The 22,612-nt window shown below is 39.5% G+C and overlaps 2 protein-coding genes across 6 annotated transcripts in view; one reads left to right on the top strand and one right to left on the bottom strand.

The window, feature by feature from the left end:
* Positions 1–522: 522 nt before the first annotated feature.
* LOC137261659 (transmembrane 7 superfamily member 3-like) lies at positions 523–15,535 on the bottom strand. Its single transcript, XM_067799436.1, has 10 exons — positions 15,370–15,535; positions 13,663–13,971; positions 12,278–12,555; positions 11,056–11,227; positions 10,303–10,389; positions 7,368–7,448; positions 6,071–6,223; positions 5,387–5,484; positions 4,409–4,571; positions 523–3,055 (listed from the first exon to the last, which is right to left on the bottom strand). The coding sequence occupies exons 1-10, from the start codon at positions 15,443–15,445 to the stop codon at positions 2,784–2,786; spliced, it is 1,689 nt and encodes a 562-aa protein (XP_067655537.1). The 5' UTR covers positions 15,446–15,535; the 3' UTR covers positions 523–2,783.
* Positions 15,536–20,768: 5,233 nt separating this feature from the next.
* Positions 20,769–22,612, top strand: part of LOC137262126 (nucleosome assembly protein 1-like 1-A) — a 37,787-nt gene continuing 35,943 nt past the window's right edge. For 2 of the 5 annotated variants that reach the window (XM_067799902.1, XM_067799905.1), the window contains exons 1-2: positions 20,800–20,870; positions 22,346–22,381. In XM_067799902.1, the coding sequence (XP_067656003.1) occupies positions 20,800–20,870; positions 22,346–22,381 (107 nt within the window). Of the gene's footprint in view, positions 20,871–22,345; positions 22,382–22,612 lie in introns of all 5 variants that reach the window. The other 3 variants (XM_067799903.1, XM_067799904.1, XM_067799906.1) reach the window with 3 other exon arrangements.

Here is a 22,612-nt window from a genome sequence, read left to right as displayed (position 1 = left end):
TTCTATGGGGGAATTGATGTCTGAATCACACATGGACTTCTTCCAATATTTCTGGTGGACATTCTATGTTCACATCTTTACATAGTTACATGCACTTTGGTGGGGTAGTCTAATGGTTAAAGTGTTTGCTCATTACGCTGAAGACCTGAGTTCAATTCCAAATCTGGTTATAATGTTTTAATCTATTTCTGTTGTCCACCACCATGATATTGCTGGAATAATAATAAAATCGGCATAAAACCACACTCACATTGATGAAAGCAGTGTAAAACCACACTCACATTGATGAAAGCAGCATAAAACCATACTCACACACTCACTCCAAAATCATGATCTGCCTATTCTGAATATTGAAATATAATTTACTAACTACCTGTATGCCAGTTCCATCTTGCAAAGTCACCTGAAGTATTGGTAAACCTCAGTGACTGGTGACTGATCCTTGTTCATATCAATCACTGGAATGTATAGTCCAGACATAAGGTGACATATAATAGTGATCATAAAAAAACAAGACATTGATCACGTAAAAGATTATCTTTTATTTACATTTCTCTAGTAAAAGCCATGCATTCATGTGAAAAACAAACACATTAGATATTATATGAGAAGGTTTGAGGGGGGAAGTATAATTGCACATGTCAATGATTTTTTTTAGAATTTTGTACAGCCATGCATTCATAAAATACAGATTTCTCCTTATCCTGACTCATACCTATTGCTTATCTCCCCTTTCTCCAGGGGAGTTAAGCAATTATTATGAGTCAGGATATGCATAAAACATAATTTTATACATAAATACAAGAAAGAAAAAAAAAACACATTATCTATATACAGAAACTAACATGTCATGTTAATCAAATATATATTGCTCTAAGGAAGTTAAGAACAGCTGACTTTTTCATGTGACCATAGTGAATTTGTCTGGAGAGTATTTCAGGAATGTAATTAGATAACATAAAATTGTACTGACCTGTAGTGGGGGAGTCTGGCCAGAAAATGTTGTAAATCAGCTCTTACAAGAAAGTGGGTTGATTAGGATAACTGGATCCTCACAGGAAAAAGATTTGCAATAGTTGCTGAAGACCAATTCTAACCTGGTTCTTCATTGGTAATACAAGCACAGGTTGCTGTCAATTACTTCTAACCTGGATATTCACAGGAAGAAGATTTGCTCTGGTTGCTGAAGACCAATTCAAACCTGGTTCTTCATTACGTAATACAAGCACAGGTTGCTGTCAATTACTTCTAACCTGGATATTCACAGGAAGAAGATTTGCACTGGTTGCTGAAGACCAATTTTCACCTGGATCTTCATGAGGTAATACAAGCACAGGTTGCTGTCGATTACTTCTAACCTGGATATTCACAGGAAGAAGACTTGCACTAGTTGCTGAAGACCAATTCTAACCTGGATCTTCATGAGGTAAAACAAGCACAGGTTGCTGAAGACTAGAACACAAATACATATTGCTGAAGACTAATGCTAACGTTGATATTTACAGAAAGAACACTATCAGTAGTTGGTAAAAACCAATTCTAACCTGGATCATCACTAGAAGAAGACTAGCACACATTGCAAAAGACTAGTTCTAACGTGGATCTTCAAAGGAATAATGGCAGCACAAGTTACTGAAACCGATTCTTACCTGGATCTTCATGAGCTAATACCAGCACAGGTTGCTGTGGATTATTTCTAACCTGGATATTCATGAGGTAATACAAGCACACGTTGCTGAGGACCAATTCTAACCTGGATATTCACAGGAAGAAGACTTGCACTGGTAGCTGAAGACCACTTCTCACCTGGATCTTCATGGGTCACGTTCATTCATCAAACATATGCATTTGTATTGCAGGTACATAATTATAATGGGATGCAGCATTAACATAACATACAAAGAAATATTATTGGTGCTTGATAAAGACAACAATTTATCCTCTATATAACCTAGGGCAATATTTTAACAAATAAACTTCCTTCTTTGTAAAAAAATATTTACACCTGAAGGGAGATAACTCTTGACAGCTTTAACAAAAGGATCTGCACAAATCAGCATTGCTAAGTACAGGGCTCATAACATTCACAAATACTTCTACAAATAAAGCATTTATGCAAATATACTTCAGTTACTACATTGTATTATAAATTTTCTCTAAAATATAGGTCTTCTAATCTTTCTGGATGAAATACAGAAATATCTGAACTGCACATAAAAAGTTATTCCGCTGGCTTCCAAGAATATTTTCATTGTAAGCAATATATCACATTTTATCAAACCATCAAGAAATGTCTCCATTTGTATCTGAATTATGTTTACTGACACGATCACGCTGTAAAATACCAATTCAGATTACTCAGCAATATACAAACTATATGATGGCAGTCTGTAAATAATCAAGCGTGGGCCAGACAATCAACAGCATGAGCATCGATAAGTGCAATGGGGTACCGATGAAGTGCCAACTAAGTCAGTGAGTCTGACCACCTGATCCCATTTGTCGCCTCTTACAACAAGACTGGGTTACTGAAGGCCAGTTCTAACCTGGACGTTCATGGATATCATATTATCAGAGTGTCACCTGTGTATGCTGGATGTCAAATATGAACTATCTATGTGACCCTTCAATAATGATGATAAGTACATTAAGTGTAACAATGTGAAGAAACATGAACTTTTTTCAGCACTGCCTGGGATATTGCAGTCAATTGGATATCCATTTATTCTTTCCACAAAACAACAAATGCAAAAATATAAATCAGCTAGGAAACATAAATATTCTCAAGCTGGCTGGTTGACATGAGTTGACTCAGCAGGTTTCTGATGATTGTCAATGGTCCGACCATGACCTTGTGCGTAATCCGACCTTGACCTTTCATTCAAGAGGGGTCGTCGTTCCTCCTCATGTGTATGTGACAGAGGCCTTTCTAGTCGTTTTGCTTTTTTCACATGAGCAGGGCAAGGTGGGAAAGGAGGTTTTTTCCTTTCTCGATAAAATTGGAAGACCGTTCCTGCGATAAAGAGCCCTGCCCACACCACCGACAGAATCACCTCTGGAAATACAGATGACATCTGATGAAAACATGGTGGGTTATTTCAAGATGTCAAGAGTACTGCTATCATTGAGAGGATCTTTTGAATAATCCTTTCAGGAATCTTAACAGGATCTTTTGAATAATCCTTTCGTTCAGATGCCTGAGAATAAACTTTGTACAAAAAATGCAGATCAAACACAGAATAAAACTGTTTGTTTTTAGTTTAAGGTAAAACAACCACACATGCTGTCACAAATGTTGTGCACTTCAACAATGGCTTTTCTCATACTTTAACACAACATAACAACAACAAAAAATTAAATGAAAAACAGCAATGAAATCAAACGTTAACATGCAATATCAGTCAAATAAGATGGTGCTGAAAAGAGGACTCACTGCAAAATACAAAACGCAAGTTCATAAGTTGGGAATGATATAGGCTTAATTTTTTAATAAGAAAATCCCAGTTTGACCGGCTTTCATGTTTCAAGGTTTTGCAGCACCATATCCCTGGTTGCGGACTTCATGAACACACCATAATCTGTCTAAGCAAACTTAGTCTCAGTATTATTCATTACACTGCTACACTGAGTCCAACAAACCCTAGTAGAAGGTCACATCAGCTAACCTTTCAACGACCTATGACCATTCAATCAAATGCAAGACAGCCAAACAGATGCAACCAGTCAATAGCTACTGTTTGGGTTCGGCGGGACAAAATTCCCCAGTCGCTGACACTGATGTCTCAACAAACAAAAATCTGCATAAAGTAAAGATATTTGACTTGCATGCAGTATATACGCTTATGGCTTTCTGATAACATGGTTACCATTGGCTGATATTTCCGAAAGCTGACATGCATGAATATTGAAAAATCACTATTTTCAGCAACGGTTTACTCACTATTGTGGCGTCCTCCATATGCATCACTTGGAAATGGTCGTACAGATAATAGACTTCGTAATCTTTAGGGTACAAACTTTTCCGTGGTAAAATGTCATAAGGTATGAGCGAATGTCAGCTTTTGCGATTTGGTAAGCTGTGTTCTAACTGGTTAGCTGAAAAGGTTAGCTGATGCAACCTTCTACTTGGGTTTGTTAGACTCAGAATAGTAGTGTAACAAATAATACAGAGCCTAAGGTTACCTAGATTGATCCATTAAAAACAAACAAACAAAAAAACAGGAATGCTGTTGATAGTCATACTAAACCAACTTCACTCATTCACTCACAATCTTTGTACATTGATTCAGAACCAATTTGGTCATAACGAAAGGGAGATAATCCTAATCTGTTTTAATAGTGAGGAAAATTGTACAATGCAATCCCAAGAAGTCTCCCATTTAAATATGAAACACGTCTGAATCCGTACCATTGGTGTTGAAGGGGAAGATGTTGGTGATGTTGAGATAGTTGGGGAGAGTCTGGTGGTTCACCGAGTTCAGGATGACATACTTGAGGCTGCTCCAGATGAACACATCCACACACAAAACACACAGGTATGAGCCCACAAATGTGCACGACAGGATGTTAAGCTGAAGAATAATAAATCATGGATAATATTTAGGGGAATCCCCAACTTACTGAAGGTTTTTTTAGCTCACCTGCTAAAGAGCCTGCTATCCTAGCTAGGATCAGTAGCTCAAGTTAGGACAGGGATAGGATTGTTTTGAGAATGGGTCTTATGCTTATGGTAGGATGTCCTAATGCCTGTCCTAACTAGTTAGGATTTTTCTCAGGTGGAACACTTTCGAGAGTAGATACCCTTGTCTTGAGAACAAATGAGAATGACATTGTCGTAACACTGCATGGCCTTGTACCTGATGCTTGTGATTCACCAGCTTCAAGTCTATCAGGGGAGATATTTCTCCCAGCATCATGATTTGCAAAATTAACTCCTTTGCTTGCAACAAGTACCCCCCTTTTGTCCATTTTTAAGCACTGAAGGCATGCATTATGTCAATATGTTAATAAACATTATAACTAATCCAGCCATGACTTTAAGAGGGTCTGAGCACTGCAATACAGTCATCAGAAGATGACAAATCCCCCTGGACCCCATGTATTTGAAAGAACAAATCATCTAACAGTTAGTTAAAGTTCAGATTGATTTTGATAAGACTGTTCAAATCATTTACATGGAAATCATGAAAAAAATATAAATGCCAAAAATTTGTAAGTGGCAAATGTCCCCACTTTAGGATCTGTTTGATATATATGCCAATTATTGTTATATTGAAAATATTGAACAGTTTTTGAGTTATGCTCCGAAAACAAAATGATTACAGACTGACAGACGGCATTGACTATATACCCTCACATTACATGTCCTAGCTGAAGCAACACGTACAGTTTTGGTGAAGCACAGCAGGAACACTGGTCCAATGAGAACGGCACAAGGGAAGGTCAGGCCATAGGTCACAGTGGTGTGCCAGTAGGATAGGTTGCCTGAAATCAGTCGAATGTTGAATTGGAATCTAAACCGTTCAACATCACTGTCTTTGACATGATCAACTCAGGAAAGACATGGATACATGTTCTAAATTTTGTTTCTACTCATTGTGAAAAACACCCTGTAGAACTACGGTACACAATCTGAGACACCATAACTTCTGAAATGTTTATATGTTATGGACTTTTAGGCCAAACTGGTTGCATTATACTCATGTGTGCACTCATGAGTTACATCTCTTGCACTGATAAATCAGGCACTTGTTGGTGTTGGTATAAAAACGACATAAGCAAAATCATTTTGAGCTTTGTCTTTCACAGAAGATCCCAAATATCTAGAGACAAATTGTTCTGGGCCTCCTTTCATGAAGCACTGAGGTGGTCATAAGTCACTAAGGTAACCTTAGTGCAATGCTAAAGAGGGGACTTAAGGTAAACCTTAGTAAAGGCTGCTCCGTAAAAGGCGCTCCTGGCCTTAAATATGATTTGGAGTATGGAAAATACAAAGCTACAAAACCAACACCATAATTCCTCATAACATGATGGCCTATCCATGAATTCTAATCACTTTTGGTATACTTACCAAATGGAGTGAAGAACAAGAGGCTGGAGAAAAGGTAGCCCGCGGTGAGGCCGACTAGTAGAACAGATACCACTGGGAGACCACAGAAGTACCAGAATATCAGGAACAATGCCCCGCCCACTAAACCCACAACTACACTGACACCAACAGCAGCTGCAACAACAACAGAGGTATTTAGCATCCTCATATGCAAATCATCATTGTCGTCGTCATCATCATCATCATCGTCGTCGTCGTCACCACCACCATCATCATCATCATCGTCGTCACCATTGTCACCACCACCATCATCATCATCATCATCATCATCGTCATCATCATCATCACCACCACCACCATCGCCATCAAAATCATCATCACCACCACCGTCATCGTCATCATCATCATCATCGTCACCATCATCACCACAACCATCATCGCCATCAAAATCATCATCACCACCACCATCATCGTCAACATCATCATCACCACCATAATCACCATCATCATCATCATCATCACCACCACCATCATCATCATCACTACCACCACCGCCAGCAGAAGAAAACTGATACACTACTATCATTGTAATCATCCATTTATCAATATGTTTGAAAGAAATAGAGCTCTGTCTCATATCCAGTCACCCCACAGTTGTGGTGACCCCCTTCACTGAGTAATTTTGTCAAAATTCACCACATACCATTTAATTTTCCCAGCCTGTTATCACCTATATGACCAGTCACTCATGAATATTTAGGTTAGAATTGGTCTTCAGTAACACATGCTTGTCATAAGAAGCCACTAACAGTATCAGGTGGTCAGGCTTGCTGACTTGGTTGATACATGCCACCATATCCCAGTTGTGTAGAACAATGATTATGTTGTTGATCACTGGACTGTCTGGTCCAAACTCGATTATTTAAGACCACTGCCATATAGCTGGGACACTACTGAGTGTGGTGTTAAAACAACTAACGAACCAACTAATGACTAGTCGCTAAATTGCTAGTTCCTCCATGTAGTCCCATTATCTGGACCAGAGAAAACCCTGGTGAGAATCGATCTTTAGCAGCCCATGCTTGTCATAAGAGACCACTAATGAGATCGAATGGTCAGGCTCTCTGATTTCATTCATACATGTCATCGTATCCTAATTATGTACTTTGATGCTCGTACTGTGGATCACTGGATTGTCTGGTTCAGACTCAATTATTTACAGACTGCTGCCATATAGCTGGAATATTGCTGAGTGCATCATAAAACTGGAGTCTCATACACACACTTGCATTATCTGAAGCCTAGGTTCCATACATACCTTCCGAGTTCAGTTCTGACAGTTTTGTGATTGTGATGTACGACATCAATACAAAGGCCAGGAATCCAAATATAAAAAATTCTGCAAGAGAAAGAAGAATTATGTTTGTTTGCTGATTTTCCAGATATAATTGTGCTAGATGAGGAGAAAAGAAGATTTAGCCCTCTCAGGTGTGGAACTGTCCTGAGCAGAGTTGAGTTCCTTGGGCACACAGCACATCGCATTTCTGAATTTAAATCCTGAGGGACTTCTTAGTTTTTTATGCAGCATACAAATGCACATTTCACCAAAGTGATATATGAAGGCAATCCAAATCACTCTGCACTTTTCTCGCACACATTGAGCTGATTTAACTGGAATACTTTCAGAGAAAGTGAGTGACTTGAGGTTTACGCCACTTTTAGCAATATTGCAGCAATATCACAGCTGGGGACACCAGAAATGGGCTTTACACATTGTATCCATGAGTTGAATCGAACCCAGATCTTAGGAGTGACGAGTGAATGCTTCAACCACTTGGCTACTACCACAGTGGTCAGACTAAACAAAGGTTGATTAGGAAGCAACATGTTGTCTTCAGGGTGCATTGACACACAAACAAACCAGGGCATCCTTCTGAAAAGCATTAATGTGATTGTAAGTCACTAAGGTAACCTTTGTGCAGTGTTCAAGAATGGGAGTTAAGGTTAACCTAAGTAAAGACTTGATTCTTCAAAGGCATTTAGAAGTTGGCGTAGTAATACAGGACAAATTTTATGGATATCAACTTCTTGAGTTTATTTTCACGACGTTTCAGGGCTTATCCTAGCCCACTCATCAGGTTGAGCTGAACTGAACAGTAAGGCTTAACTGTTAACTCAGTTAACTGTTCAGTTCAGCTTCATAGTAAAGGTTGCTTCATAACAGGAGCCCCTGACTACTGTTTCAGTTGCTACTATTCGGTGTGAGTCTGTAGCCTGATATGTCCTAACTGCATCTGAGAATGGATGGCAAAATCATTGAAAGATTTAAATGGGAATAAAATGACCAGGTTAGTGATACAAACATAAATGTATCGTTAATTCAAAGGTCAAAGCAATGAAAGCAATTGTGAAACCAAAACTGAAAACAAGGCAAGTCGAGCAGGGCTGGGCTGCCATTTGGTTTCAATTTACTGACACACCTTTCTTAATATATATACAGTGGAATCCGTCAAATCCTGACTCTGTGCAACGCGGTTTTCTCCAAAATAAGCACTCCTCTCTCAGTCCTGGCAATATTGTTCTAAATTTATCATTAATGCTTGCTATATATTGCGGACTCTATCAATTACGGACTAAAATAGCAGTCCCGAAAAATCAACTTGCTATGACAATAATGCTGTCAAATCCGGAAATGGGTAATTAACACATGTTAATTAGTGTAAGTTAACTCAGCATCAGTTTGCATTATTTATAAATGACAGGTTAGTTGCTTATTTCACATTCGCGGACCGACCAGCGAAACGAAGGCGGACTGATTTGTGACAAAGTGAAACTTCTTGATGAGTCATCGAGTTCAAAACAGAAAGATCTTGCTGAGAAATACCGGTACAAGATAAGGAAACAGGGTGTATCAGATATTTTGAAGCGAAAAGACCATTACCGCGAGCTTTTCAAGAAGAACCTAAATGAAAATAGCAAGCGGCACATCACTGGAAAGTTTGACAAGATCATTTCTCTCCTCTATGAATGCTTTTCCCGTGTACACAGTAATATGCCTTTGGCCGGAACCAAAGCAGTGGTTCAGATATCCTCCTTCATATTCTAAATTTGGAGGACATCACAGAAAACATTGTGCTTCGAGGTAATCTACAGAGGCAGAAGCAGACAGCGTTGACAGACTTTTTTTGATGAAATTAAAAATGAACTCATAAATAAGCATATGTGCAAATAAAAAAAACCCCCAGAATTGTTCAAGTTGTTGGTTGTTCATAACAAGGGGAAGTAACTACAGAACAGTAACGGACATAAGTTTTGCGATCCAGGCTTCTTAAAAATCCAGATAAAAATGTCCAATGTCCATTCATGTCCATAATAGACTGATTCCACTGTACATGTGTAGGTCATGTTAACAAATCTATCATAGACAGGTGCCTAAGCATTTAGCTATCTCTTACAGTGAGCAAGGACATCATGAAGAGTAAATGAGTATGGTTTGATACCACTATTCTTATGTTGTTATATATTAGTCATATTCTAACAATATCAAGGTAGGGCATACCAGAAATGGGCTTACACCCTGTACCCCTGAGTCCAATCCAGGTGTTTGGTATGACAAGTGAATGCTTGAACCACTATGCTACCAAACTGGATCATACTATAAGGATATGTGAAAGTAATGCAAAGATACATTTTACAAACATTACACAACCAATTAAACATAAAAACATATTGTCTTCAACAACTGATAAGAAATACTACAGGTTGAATGGAGCTTACTGCTCAGATAAGTTGTCACTCTAATAGTATTTGCCATTCACAATGGAACAAGCACATTCTTCATTTCATTTCATACTAACAGTTACTGAATCATCACGCTATGGTGTTTTTCAGTTTGGTGACCCATAAAGATCCAGGTCAGAACTGATCTTAAGAAACCCACGTCTCAGGGTTCGTGTTTGTCTCCAGCAAACCATGCTTGTGGTAAGAGGTGACTATCGCCATCAGACAGTCAGGTTCACAGACTGGTTTGAAGCATGGCATCATATCCCAATTGCTTAGATTGATGCTCATGCACAGGACTGTCTAGTTTAGATGTGCATACTTTTGTCACATAGCTGACGTATTGCTGAGTGCTGTGTTGAACAATAAACACAATAATAATAAAAACACATCTACAGCCTGCCATCTTTATGTACAAATGATAAGAAAACATATATGTATATCATGTTTCTTTGCAAATTCACAATACATACCTGTTTTCAAATATCTATGACCAAAAAAACAGAGAAATAATCCGCAGATCACACTGACGACAGCTATTACGCCATCTACTGCATCAACTGAAAAGACAAGTTGTTTGAATATACTGCTTAGGCAACACCAATTATATTGCTTGTAGTCTTAAAAAGCATTTCTTGTAAGTTTACATTTTGGGCCAATAAAAACATAAGGACTTGAAAGGGGAGATCCGTAAAACAAGAAATAGAATTGGTCTGGCCTTATGTACGATTCAAAAAAAAAATCTCAATTTCACTTTTTCATGTCCTGTATAGTGTATTATTATAAGTCAGTAGCATAATGCACCGGAGATTTTTAAACAATGCTTCACACTTAAGAAATTTTACATCAGTGTTTCAAAAACACACATGAGGATATGTGATATGTGTGCCAATATTCTTAAGAACCGATCCCATACATTATCACATAAATTATTGTATCAATGCAGGAGAGCTCTCTAATTCCCAGTGCTAAAGTGTCAAGATCTCTTAAGTTATTAAAAAAAGTCTGCAATGAAAACAAAATCTAGGGCCAAATTCCACAATACAAAATAAAAAATAAATCAACACAACAGCTCTGTTTGGTCTGCCATTGTCTGACAAAACATCTGCAACATGTGGTTCTCGACTATACGTTCAGTTGTATGGGACAATTTAGAATAAATCCATTATCTACACTACAGACGGTAATGACAGTTCTGTGGGAGAAAAACAATTGATAGCCCCTACCCTTCCTGGAACATGCTCCATCTTGAAACAGACAAGAATAGGTGTGAGCAGGTACGTATACAGCTGACGTTCCAGCCTTGGTATCCGTGACAACAACGGTCAACACTGCTCCCTGACCCACCTCCGATGACACTGACCCTATACTTTTGGTTGACTCACTGATAGTCATCACCTGAATAGCAAGATAAAATCAATATGCAAATTAGAGAATATAAATGTTTATCATGTCTATTGCATCTGACTAGGATTAAAGTGACAACAATAGTCAATACTACTACCTGACGCACACCCGATGACACTGACCCTACACTTTTGGTTAACTCATTTGTAGTCATCACCTGATAGCAGAATAAATATGCAAAGTAGAGATTACAAATGTTTATCACGTCTATTGCATCTCACAAAAGGGTTAAAAACCCCCAGCCATTGACTCCAACAATGATTGCGGTTGATACGACTGATACTGACTGTTGATGTTTAAAGGGGCACTGATCCAGAGCGACGTTAATGTTTCACATCAACAATCGACTAGTTGCAAAAAAACTTGATTGATAAACATAGGGATATACACATTATACTCATACTACCAACTACACTTGCGGGTCGTGCAGCAGAGATGGCAACCTAGCCGAGAATTATGGGATATCAGCCTTGAACTCAAAGGGGAAAGACAAAAGCTAAAAGAAGTCATGAGGAATTGATCCTTTAAACATTAACGCTTACTGTATTGCTGACTGAGGAAGTTGTGTAAGTATTTTTCATTTGAAGACTTTGTAAATCCAGACAAGCTCTTCGTCATCTAACATAATTTGAATTCACATAGATATCACACAGACAACCAGACTTCCATTTTTGTGGAGCCTGAGGTGGCTCAGTCGGTTAGAATGATGACTGTGCTAGTGTTTGGATGGCTGACTCTGGGACTAGGGCTCTACAACAGAGGCTGAAGTCTTAGTGTATTTTCCACCCTTTGACACACAATGTCTAAAGGTCACTTGCAACGTAAAACACAACTTTGCAGATTCTGATACCTTTCAGTATGCACTTACCGAAACAAATCATCATTTGACTTGCAATTATACGCTTTTAACTTTGTCCATTAGTTTTTTCACAAGCACCAGTGCATCTTATATATAATAAACAAGTGATAATTTGTTTTAAAAGTGTTTGATTTTTTTAATGTATGTGACCATGTAACCAAAGACATTTTCAAAACCTTCACCTTTATCCCATTGTCCACCACATCACTGGCTTTTAACATCTTGCGGACACTGGTGAGAAACGTGTCTTCTGACTGGTCCATCTCAGGAAGGAAAAAGATGTAAATATCATACAACAGCTGCTTCTGGTGCTGCTCACATATCCCTGGAGGAACCTGCCTGCCAAACCCGAGATTGCCCCACTGGAACTGGAAGTTTGTGGAGTACTTGAAGGTCTTCAAGTGAATGTTGGGGTCATTTTCAAGCTTGAACACTTCATTGCAAGCCCCTGGCACTGGATCTGAAGACAAAACAACAGACAAAATTTGTTTTATTTGCTTGTGTGCCTCTATGTATGAACAATAATCTTTCAGACACTACAGAATAAAATAGAAGTAAAAAATTAAGACTAATAAATGTATAGGCAAGTACAGAATCCTTCAGCTCCAGGCTGAATTTTGAAAACACATCTTTTTAATTGAGGTAACCTTATTTCCAAGGCCTTAAATCCCAAGAGTACAACACTGTATAAGTAACCAATTATGTTTTTCAACATGCATATCCGTATTTCTTACAGATGTGCATTATGTGATTGAAAGAAGGCATTACACACTCTACTACCCATCAACTATCTGATGAACAAACAATGAAATGACCTAAGTTATAGACCATAACGTTCTTATCCATAGAAAGTTCCATGTCCTAATTTGACCTTGGAGGTCTCTGAAGTTCTCTGTACATTCTTTGTACTTTATGTTTCATGACTTAGAGGGTAGGGTTGTGGGAGGGGGAGAGACCTTGGATGTTGCTGATGTCCACTGTATATCCTTGTACTTTAACTTTTGTCACAGGCGCCTAGTGCGTGGGAGATGCAAAACAGATGCCCAGTGACAGCAGAATGCTGCAGATGTGTAACAGTTGACAGCTGGCTACTGACGTAATATGCTTTGCGTTGTGTTTTATAATTGGTGTCTTTGCATCGTCAGTATATCTAGTTCTATATGAATGGTTCCTGGGGTGTTTTTACAATTTAACTCAATTAAAGGTAAAACAAAAGGAGCATTATGTTTCCATTCTTGTTCACTGAAAAATGTATAAGGGAATTATATCAAATCAAACCAGTCAAATGTTCAGAAACAAATAACCCTACATATTTCTCTCCCATATCTGCCTACCTAAATCCTAGAGAGAGGGAGAGAGAGAAGGAGAGAGGAGGAAGGGAAGAGAGAGAGAGGGAGAGAGAGGTAAGTAAAAATGTTATGACAAAATGGTCGGTTGGTCGGTATCTTAGTTTTTATGACCCCTTCTAGCAGAGCCAATTTCCGGGTTGGGGTCAAAATGGTCAGGCAGAATAATCTATATATTTGAGGAGGGTCATCTATGACAAACAATACCACAATAAACTCACCAGCAGGAGTGTGAATGTCAGCAGATACAAGAACCCTGAGAGAAGTGTTGACATCTGACCTTAAGTACATGGAGGCACTGCTGTCAGATACTTTCAAGAAAACCACAATTCCAAGATGGCTGCCTGTGATGGTCACAGTTTCCTCAAATGTTTGTGTTGAGGAAATCGATACATTCTCAGACTGAGTGTGTGCTTGGAAGAGGACAAAACTGTAGTTTGACGGAATATCCTCCACTGTGACTACGGCCTCACTCTGGCCTGGGAGAGAGACAACTGTAGCATTCCATGGTTCGATGATGACATCTTTTCCTAAAAATGAAAAGAAGGTGTTACTATGGTATTTTAACAAACAGACCTGGTATAATATATCAACAGAGTAAATGCCTTTGAGTTTTTTTAACAGATTTCAGTTATTTTATGGTTTACATGATGAGTATGTTAACATCATGACATGTCAGAATAATGTTTGCAGAAAGCCCTAAGAAACGCAGGTCTTGAACATTTAAACTTATTTTGAAGACAAGTGTTTGAAAACAGGTCATGATCTGACAGTGCAATAATAGTTCACAGAACAGACAGTGCAGGTTGTACAGTGCAGGATTCTCTTCTGATCAGTATACAGTAGCTGCATTCCATTACAGAAAAGACCACCTAACGATGATGACCAGTGTAAGTGCAAAAGCAGGAGCATTTCAAAAATTCATTTACTGTTAAAAGCTAAAGTGTGCATGGATGTAAGGTTCACACAGTCTCTCTGTGATCAGGATGAAAAGATAATACTTGTATGATCAACATAGATGACTAAATCTACTAGCAGGAAGCAAAGTGACAGTGTCAAACATGGTTTGTTGGTTCTTTAATGTCACACTGAGCTACATATATGACACATGTTTCAAAAACTTCAAGTCTGAATCAGCAAGCCAATGACATCATGATCTTGGAATTCCATTCCGTGTAAGCTGTAGCGATTGAGTGGGTCAGAAGGCTGACCTTGTGTGCTGATGATTAGGTACCTGACTCTGATAGGACAGATAAATAGGATTCATCCCAACAAAAGTACTAGCCACAGCCATTACTGAGAAAGTACAATATCAAATACGTGTTACATGATGACATATATTAAAGAAGAAAGCAAGTATGCATGGCTATCTAATCCAGCTAGATGACAAACATAAGTTGCTAAAGACCAGCTGCGACACTGCCTTCATGAGTATTATACAGGCTGACAAAAGATAGCTTTACCATGCATCAGACTCTCATGGTCAATGCCTTCCGCATGATCATCGGATAACGCATTACTTTTGTTATGAATTTACGGTTATTTTGTAGTAGCAGGGCTGAATCAGAACACATATGACCTGTTTACTTTCATAATCACGGAAATATTTTTCAAAAGTATAGTCCCGTGCGTCTAAAAAAGTGCAGAATTACGGATAACGGTATGTCGTTTGATACAAACTGAACTGATCAATACGATACTGGTCTGGTGATGTATCTGAAAACAGTGTTGGCTCAAGAGAGGGTTTTGGAGTGTTTTGACTCAAATTCAGTGAGGACCCCTTCTATTTCACATCTGCCCATCTATTTAACATTGGAGGGGGTCCAGAAACATTATTTTCATCAATTTGGACCCACTCAAAATTTCTCCCAAATGTAACACTGTGAAAACGATAATTTCCTACACCGAAATCCGGGAGCATGTCATACCTTCAAGCCGAGCTTGAAATAAACCAAAGACTCCAATTAAAAGACAAAAGTGTCGGTATTCAGCGATGACTGTCATCTTCTTCCTGCTGTCCGTGTTTACATTATCTTGTTTTTGCTTTAAGCATTCATGTGACGGATCGGAAATCAAAGGGACTTAACTCTATTTACCACATGATTAAGCATACCACTATATATTGATATTAAGAGTTTTACTGTGCAGAAATGGCAAACCCTGCTATGTAATTGTGTTTGCATGTTCGTCCTTTCCCAACTTTCAGCTTCCATTTCATAATAACATAGAAAGTAGGATCTAACTAAAAGCGAGAATTTATGGACGTCAACTTCTAATTTGTTTTTAGACACGACGTTTCGGAGTATATGCTTACTCTTTCATCAAGTGTAAAAACATATGCAAAAATATGCACCGAAACGTCGTGTTCCTAAAAACTATAAAAGTTGACATCAACAAATTCTCGCAGTTATGTGTATCACATCAAAATGACGTTCAAAGCCTCACGCATACCTAGGTTATTATTTCTATACCCAGAGAAATATTCAACTGAAAGGGTTGGGTCTTTTAAAACAGAGGTAAACGCACAAACCCTTGGGATGTGTCAGTACCTCTATTTTTCCACTCCCAAAAATCGTAGATGCGAATACATTAATCTGAAAGGACGTCTAGACGTTGATTGCCTGAAAAAAGCGGCAAAAGACAGAAGCTCCACAGACAAAAGCTCCTTTGAACAAAAGCCCATGTTAACACTGACAATATTAATTAATTCTTCCTCCTCAAGGCCATCCTTGACAAAAGTAACCCCAACACTGTCTTAATTTATCCCCAAATTCTCAGGTCCAACCTCCTCCTCAAGCCCGACTACTCAGGCCAGCTTTGAAAACATAATGTGGAGCTTCTCTCTCATATGTTTTTTTTTTTTTTTTTTTTTTTTTTTTTTTTTTTTTTTTTTTGCTATGGGCCTTTAGTCCAAGGAGGCTTTCGTCTGTGGTGCTTCTGTCCTGTCGGGCTTTTGTCCCTCCACCGGTTGAGGTAGCCTTGACCTGAGCGCGTTCGCTTGTTACACCGAAGGGACGATATCTCGTCTGGGTAGAATGTCTAAGTTCATTTCTTTTGTCCTCCCCAGTATGTGCTATCGGGAAATGAGGCATAAGCCTCACTCACTCACTCCAAAAATCATTCAGTGTACATGTATATCTGATACATATGGAAAATGTGTTTGGTAGTGATTCAGTCATGCGAGATCGTCCACAAGAAACTGGCACCACTTCTGATCGCCCAAAGTCGGGTCATCCACGTGTAACGTCACGAGCAGAAGACCGTCAAATCGTCCTACGTCTGCCGGCTACACAAACCAGGGCTGAGATGTTTAGAGGTCGCCTGTACTCACAGACCATTCGAAATCGGTTGCGGGCTTCCAATCCCCATTCTCGACGTCCATGTCGTGGGCCAAAATTGACGCCGTTTCATCAACGACAGCGTCTGCTGTGGGCCCAACGTCACCTCCGAATGACCCAGAGCTAGAGACTGGAATCGTGTCGTCTTTAGCGGTGAATCCAGGTCTACCCTTTGCCGTGGACGGCAGGCATAGAGTATGGAGACGATGTTGTGAACGGTATGCCGAATGTTGTGTACAGGAAGCCGACAGATTCGGGGGCGGAAGTTGCATGGTGTGGGGTGCTTTCTGTGGGAACAACCGTTCCCGACTTTTGGTCATCCGTGGAAACCTCACATCTGCTGCTTACCGCGACCAGGTGTTCATTACTGAACTCGTTCCTTTCATGGCATCTCATGGACAGGGTCTACAGTTCCAGCATGATAATGCTTGGCCGCATACCGCGATGTCGACACGAAATTTTCTTCAAAACGCTGAAATGCACGATAGACTGGCCATCGAGGTCCCCTGACCTTAATCCAATAGAGGACGTTTGTGATGCACTTGGGAGAAGACTTCGTGGTCCTCAGAATTAGCACAACCTTTACATTCTGTACACCCATGTTTTGGAACGGCGGTTTAGCCTAATGGAACTGATTTTGTCACTGTCAGTGTATCGCGTACATCACACAGATCTCAGCAATGAAATAATAAAAATTTAACCATCTTACCATCTCTTGTTTTTTCATAGTGCCCTGAAGAAAGAATGTGAAGTTTCTTTTTTGACTCCGGATAGTATGGCATCACCATATGGCAGGGGACGCCAGAAATATGGCGGGGGACGCCTACGCATACTGTATCCATGAATGGAATAGAACCCGGGTCGTCTTAAGTTACAAGCGAACACTTTACCAACAAGCCTGCCTCATAACCCCACTCATCTGTGATGAAATGATTTACAGAAATGTCATTACACAACTACATCCACGCATGAAGCACATTTCTGACGATGCTGCGTGTGTTACTGACAGGAGTCAGATCGTGTTGCGTGTCGCAGTCGGACATGTGGAAACTGTTGAATTTAGAAAGTTTCTCCACTGTGTACGGAACTGTCAAACTGTGTTCACAGGAACTCTGCCCAACGCAAACGTTACAGACAGGAGAGGGGACAGAACCTGTCTGAGTTTCACACGCTTTAAAGGTGTAAACGTTAGTGTACGGACAGGTTGCAAATGCAGTTTGGAGAAAAGCAGCACAGATATTCCACGACTATCAGCAGGTGAGCGTGAGAGGGCCTCAGGTATGCTCCAGATGGGGTCGACACACGCCAACGTTGCAAGAACCTTCGGCTGCACCCGTGTCGCCGTCTCTAGACTGCTACAACGTTACAGGGGGATGGGACACGCACAGGACAGACCACGAAGTGCGAGATTGCGAGTAACAACGCCAGCAGAAGACCGACATGTGACGACACCTGGGAAACCGTTTCCTGACGGTAACGTCATCAGAGGCGACCCGCGTCAGTCGATATCCGGTGGCTGGACGTCTTCGGGCAGCAGGTATTCGAGGCTACAGGCCCTTCAGGGGACAAGTGAAGACCCCTGAACACGTCACAGACTGCGTTGGACCCGAGTTGTTCGTCGTTGGAAACGATGGCCTACCCCACCACAGAATAAATAATAACTAGCACAAACCCTCCAGGACGAATGGTCGCATACCACTCGATCTTGTTCGACGTCTGACGTCCTCGGCTAGGAGGAAGCTGCGTGCCTGTATTGATGCAAGGGGTGGACATCCAGGATACTAAAGTGATGGCAGTGAACATTTATTGTGTATAACTCAGTACCTATCCTCTGTGTGTTTGGAAAGTGGTCTTCGAGGCCCCCAGAGAACTGGCACATGTCTGACGCCACGTGTTTCTGTAGTATGCGTGTGATTTTTAGCTCAGGTTGAGTAAGGATGTTCTTAACTCCATTGTATTATGTTCGTGTGTCTAGGTACTTTGGGTCAATGACAATGACGCCTCGAAAAAACCTCGTACACTACTTTACCGGTCAGTTTAATATTTTCTCCACAGGAACACATGAATTTCATTTTTGTCGTAAGTGGCGACTGACGGAACCGGATGGTCTCCCTTGTTTGAAACATCCATCGTATCTTATTGGGGAGGTCAGTGCTCATGATGGTAATAACTGGATTATTCAGACTCGAGTCTTTGCAGAGCGATGCCATGTAGCTGAAATATTGCCGAGTGCGGCGTTGAACAACAAACAAACAAGCAAAAGTTATATAGTCCTGGTTGGATTTAGGAGTGCACTCCCCTGCAACTCACCTCGGGACCTGCCTAAACTACTGAACCCGGTGGCGTGACTGTTAAAAACTATTGAACCCGGTGGCGTGACTGTTGAAAAAAACCAGTCACGCCACCGGGTTCAATATATTAATCAGGTCCAGAAGTGAAGAAAAAACTTCAGAGTTTCATATCCTGCAATTGGTTCAGTTACCATGCTTCAGCAATGGTTGCCGTTTATCCCTCTGCCGGTTCGCCACACACCATCTCGACCACCCGTGCCTCCATAAAACATCTTTGTTGAACTTAAGTTGAGTGATGCCCACACATGGATCTGTTCTTGGGGAGATTATGTGAACCTGTTGTATATCTGTTGCATCGAAATATACAGTGCGGTGATATAAACAGAATTTGTATATGATGGGAGGGAGTTGTGAAATTTTCTCTCGAGATATAACCGTTAGTTACACTCATTATTATTTGGTCGAATATGTCCAGAAACGGTTTGGGTCGAGTGAGCGAAATAGCCACCGGCCCGCTAGACTGTGGCAAGTAAAAATCCACTTAGGACAGTCAAACTGAATCTCCACAGTCACTAGCCCGACTGACTAGTGACTTGGTAAGTTACAACAACTTCTAAATCATACAAGATGATGACCTGTTGAAAATGTTCATCATGCTAGCGGTTTAATGATGAAAGACATTCAAATTTCTACATGTCTACATTCAAATTTCGGACTGTTGAATTATTCTGTGGGCTATAGTAGCTTTCAGGCATAGAAGTTCCGATTGGTTAGAAACATTTGGAAATTATTTCACGTGTTTACCTGTATGCTGAAATGTCTTGCGTGCCGCTTCTACGAATCCATGGTGCAACGTGCTTAAACAATAGTTGCTATAGTAACTCTTTGAATGGCATTTGCAACTTAACGTGTTATTAATATATTACTCACAAATGACTTCGAAATGTCATGTTCCTTGCAAATGTCACGCACAACGTTTTGCCCCTTTAATTGTTAATGAACTATTCTCACACCTTGGCCTTATACGGACTGGTCTCTTAAAAAATGACACCGCAAAACATCGATCAATTCCGCTATTTGCAGTGGTTGGTATAAATGGGTGTACAATTGTACATAATTACTATAAGCAATAATAATATCATAGCAATGTAATGCAGAAAGGATATACAAATATTACACTTCTGTTTGATGAAGTGTATGTACAGTTGTGGGTGCTGATTTGATATCAATTTTATTTTATTTTGTTAACCATCAATTTTTAATCTGAACAGTATGATCTACAAGGAAGTCTGTCACAGGGCGTAAAATTTGTTGGTGACTGTTTCTCTCATAAAATTTCATTGGTTTGAATATTTAATCGATTTTGCTGTTATTTTTAATGTGATCGGTTTAGATAAACCAGTTTTTTCACAAACGTGCTTGTTTTATGAGAAGATTTGTGGACCCCACACTTTACGTCACGCCTTTGTCAGCATTATCTGGAACGTCCCGGTACTCCGGTACAGAGACCATTGTGTTCTTAAACTAGTATTCAGGGTCATTTTATTTGATGAACCGCTTTATTGCATAATGTTACATAAATGTCCATATGATGACACAGTCACTAGGAATGGTTACAGTGCTGAAGTGACCCAATCGCGAGTAAGAGCATTACCCGCCAAGACCTTTTCCATCGCCAGTAAACCAATCCACGATTGGTTCATTGTTAAGATCCAAATAGAGCTCGCCAATGAAATTTGCTCTCTCATCCTCCGTCGATCTTTTTCCACCATATTTTCCTCGTGCTCTGCACAGAGAAGTGTAAGTAAACATTATTGTAATATATTACGGTTATGCGGTGTAAAATTTGGATCAATGACAAATTATTGACAAAGTCGTAACAGCTCCATCACATCTGTTCGAATAAGTTACGTTTTGATGTGGAATTTCTTCTGCGATCAAAATTTGTCTCGAGGTAAAAAATTGTGCGCTTTCATGTGCAGCCATTTTGGTCGGTGCTTACGCTGAAGGTCGCAATAAAATGCGTTTTGTAAATAGTACAATCTCGATATGTCGTTTATGTGTATTTTAATTAATTTATTGTAGTTTTTTAGTAGATACGATCGACGATTTCTTAGTCAGCATGTGTCTTTTCGCGTCCATAGCATCCATTACCTACACCGCTGCTGCACTGCTGTAGGCACGTTGTCGTGTGTGAGACAGACGAGAGGCATGTTGGAGTGGCGTACATCGTCTGTTACCAACCAAACTTACACCATCCCACATTTCCTATCAGAATTGATGAAATGTCTGAGACCGTCTGGTTACCAGTTATGTTCGAACAAAGTGGATATTGGGGTGATGCAGCGGCACCCACGTGTTTCTATAAATAGAATTCCGATACGCGTATCTATCTTAATGCATATGGATGTATACTATTTCATGTTTTTGCGAAATATTTTCATGTTTGTATTTGTAGTGTGGTCTTTTCATTGCAGCATATTAATGACATCGTACTAGCACAACTGGTGGATATGGAGTAATTGCTTTTAAAAATCAGGAGATCACAACAAATTAGCAGTATTGGTCAAAAATGATTAATGATCAATAAATATTACAAAAGTATGGTAATTTTTTGTTTGGATAACATCATATGAATATTCCATTATTTTTTTCCTATCATATATTTCTTACCTAGTTTTAGTAAGTTTCACTTTTCTTGACAGTTAAAATTGTTCTGTCATATTCAACTGGCTCATATGACAGATTGTTTTTGGGTAAATTCTCCTGTGGAAACCCAAGTTCACATTAGTCTTTAGTTCTTTACTTGTGTAAGAGATACTGAACTGGATCTTTTGCTCAGGCTCACTGTCTTTTTTGCTGCATGTTTTTTAATTCAGTTGCTTGACTGGAGTTAATAATGTCTGTCTCGACGATGTTTGGTTCAAGTTCGATGAATTGACAGACTGATATACAGGTGGACACATATTGCTTTGTCTTGCTTTTAAAAAAAACAGTCATGAGAACTTTTTACGCATTCATGGATTTCCAGGAATTGCATCTCAGTTTGGGTAATTTTTGAGATCAGCCTAAATCTGCATTAACATTTTTAGTGGGGCTAACAGCCCCTGTAATGATTTTTGTCCAAAATTGAAGTTGGCTGTTATCATGTCTTTGTCATTTCATGTATATATGTGTATGTCAATGAACAATTGTTGCAAAACAGGTGCCACATGGACACATACTTTTACAAGTGTTATTGTGTATTTATCATTGGAATTCTTTTAATATTCCAGATTCCAAATTTTACCAACAATGGCTGAACCAGAAAGGTATGTTCACTATACAGTTACCAGTCTTTATATGATTTGTTTCAGTGAGACCACATTGCTTACTGACCTCTATGATAATACTGGAATATTTTTTAATGTGACCTAAACAAAATTCATTTGTGTGTCTGCGGTAAATGGAATGTTCTGGACCTACACTTGAATTCTGGTGTCGACCATATTTTTGAAGTGGTAAGAATATAAAGAGCTTTCACATACCAATATTACCATTGT

The sequence above is a fragment of the Haliotis asinina genome, chromosome 14 (genome assembly GCF_037392515.1).
Source record: "Haliotis asinina isolate JCU_RB_2024 chromosome 14, JCU_Hal_asi_v2, whole genome shotgun sequence".
NCBI lineage: Eukaryota > Metazoa > Mollusca > Gastropoda > Lepetellida > Haliotidae > Haliotis > Haliotis asinina.
Note: the sequence above shows the minus strand (reverse complement) of the source record. Positions and strands in the feature narration are given on the sequence as shown.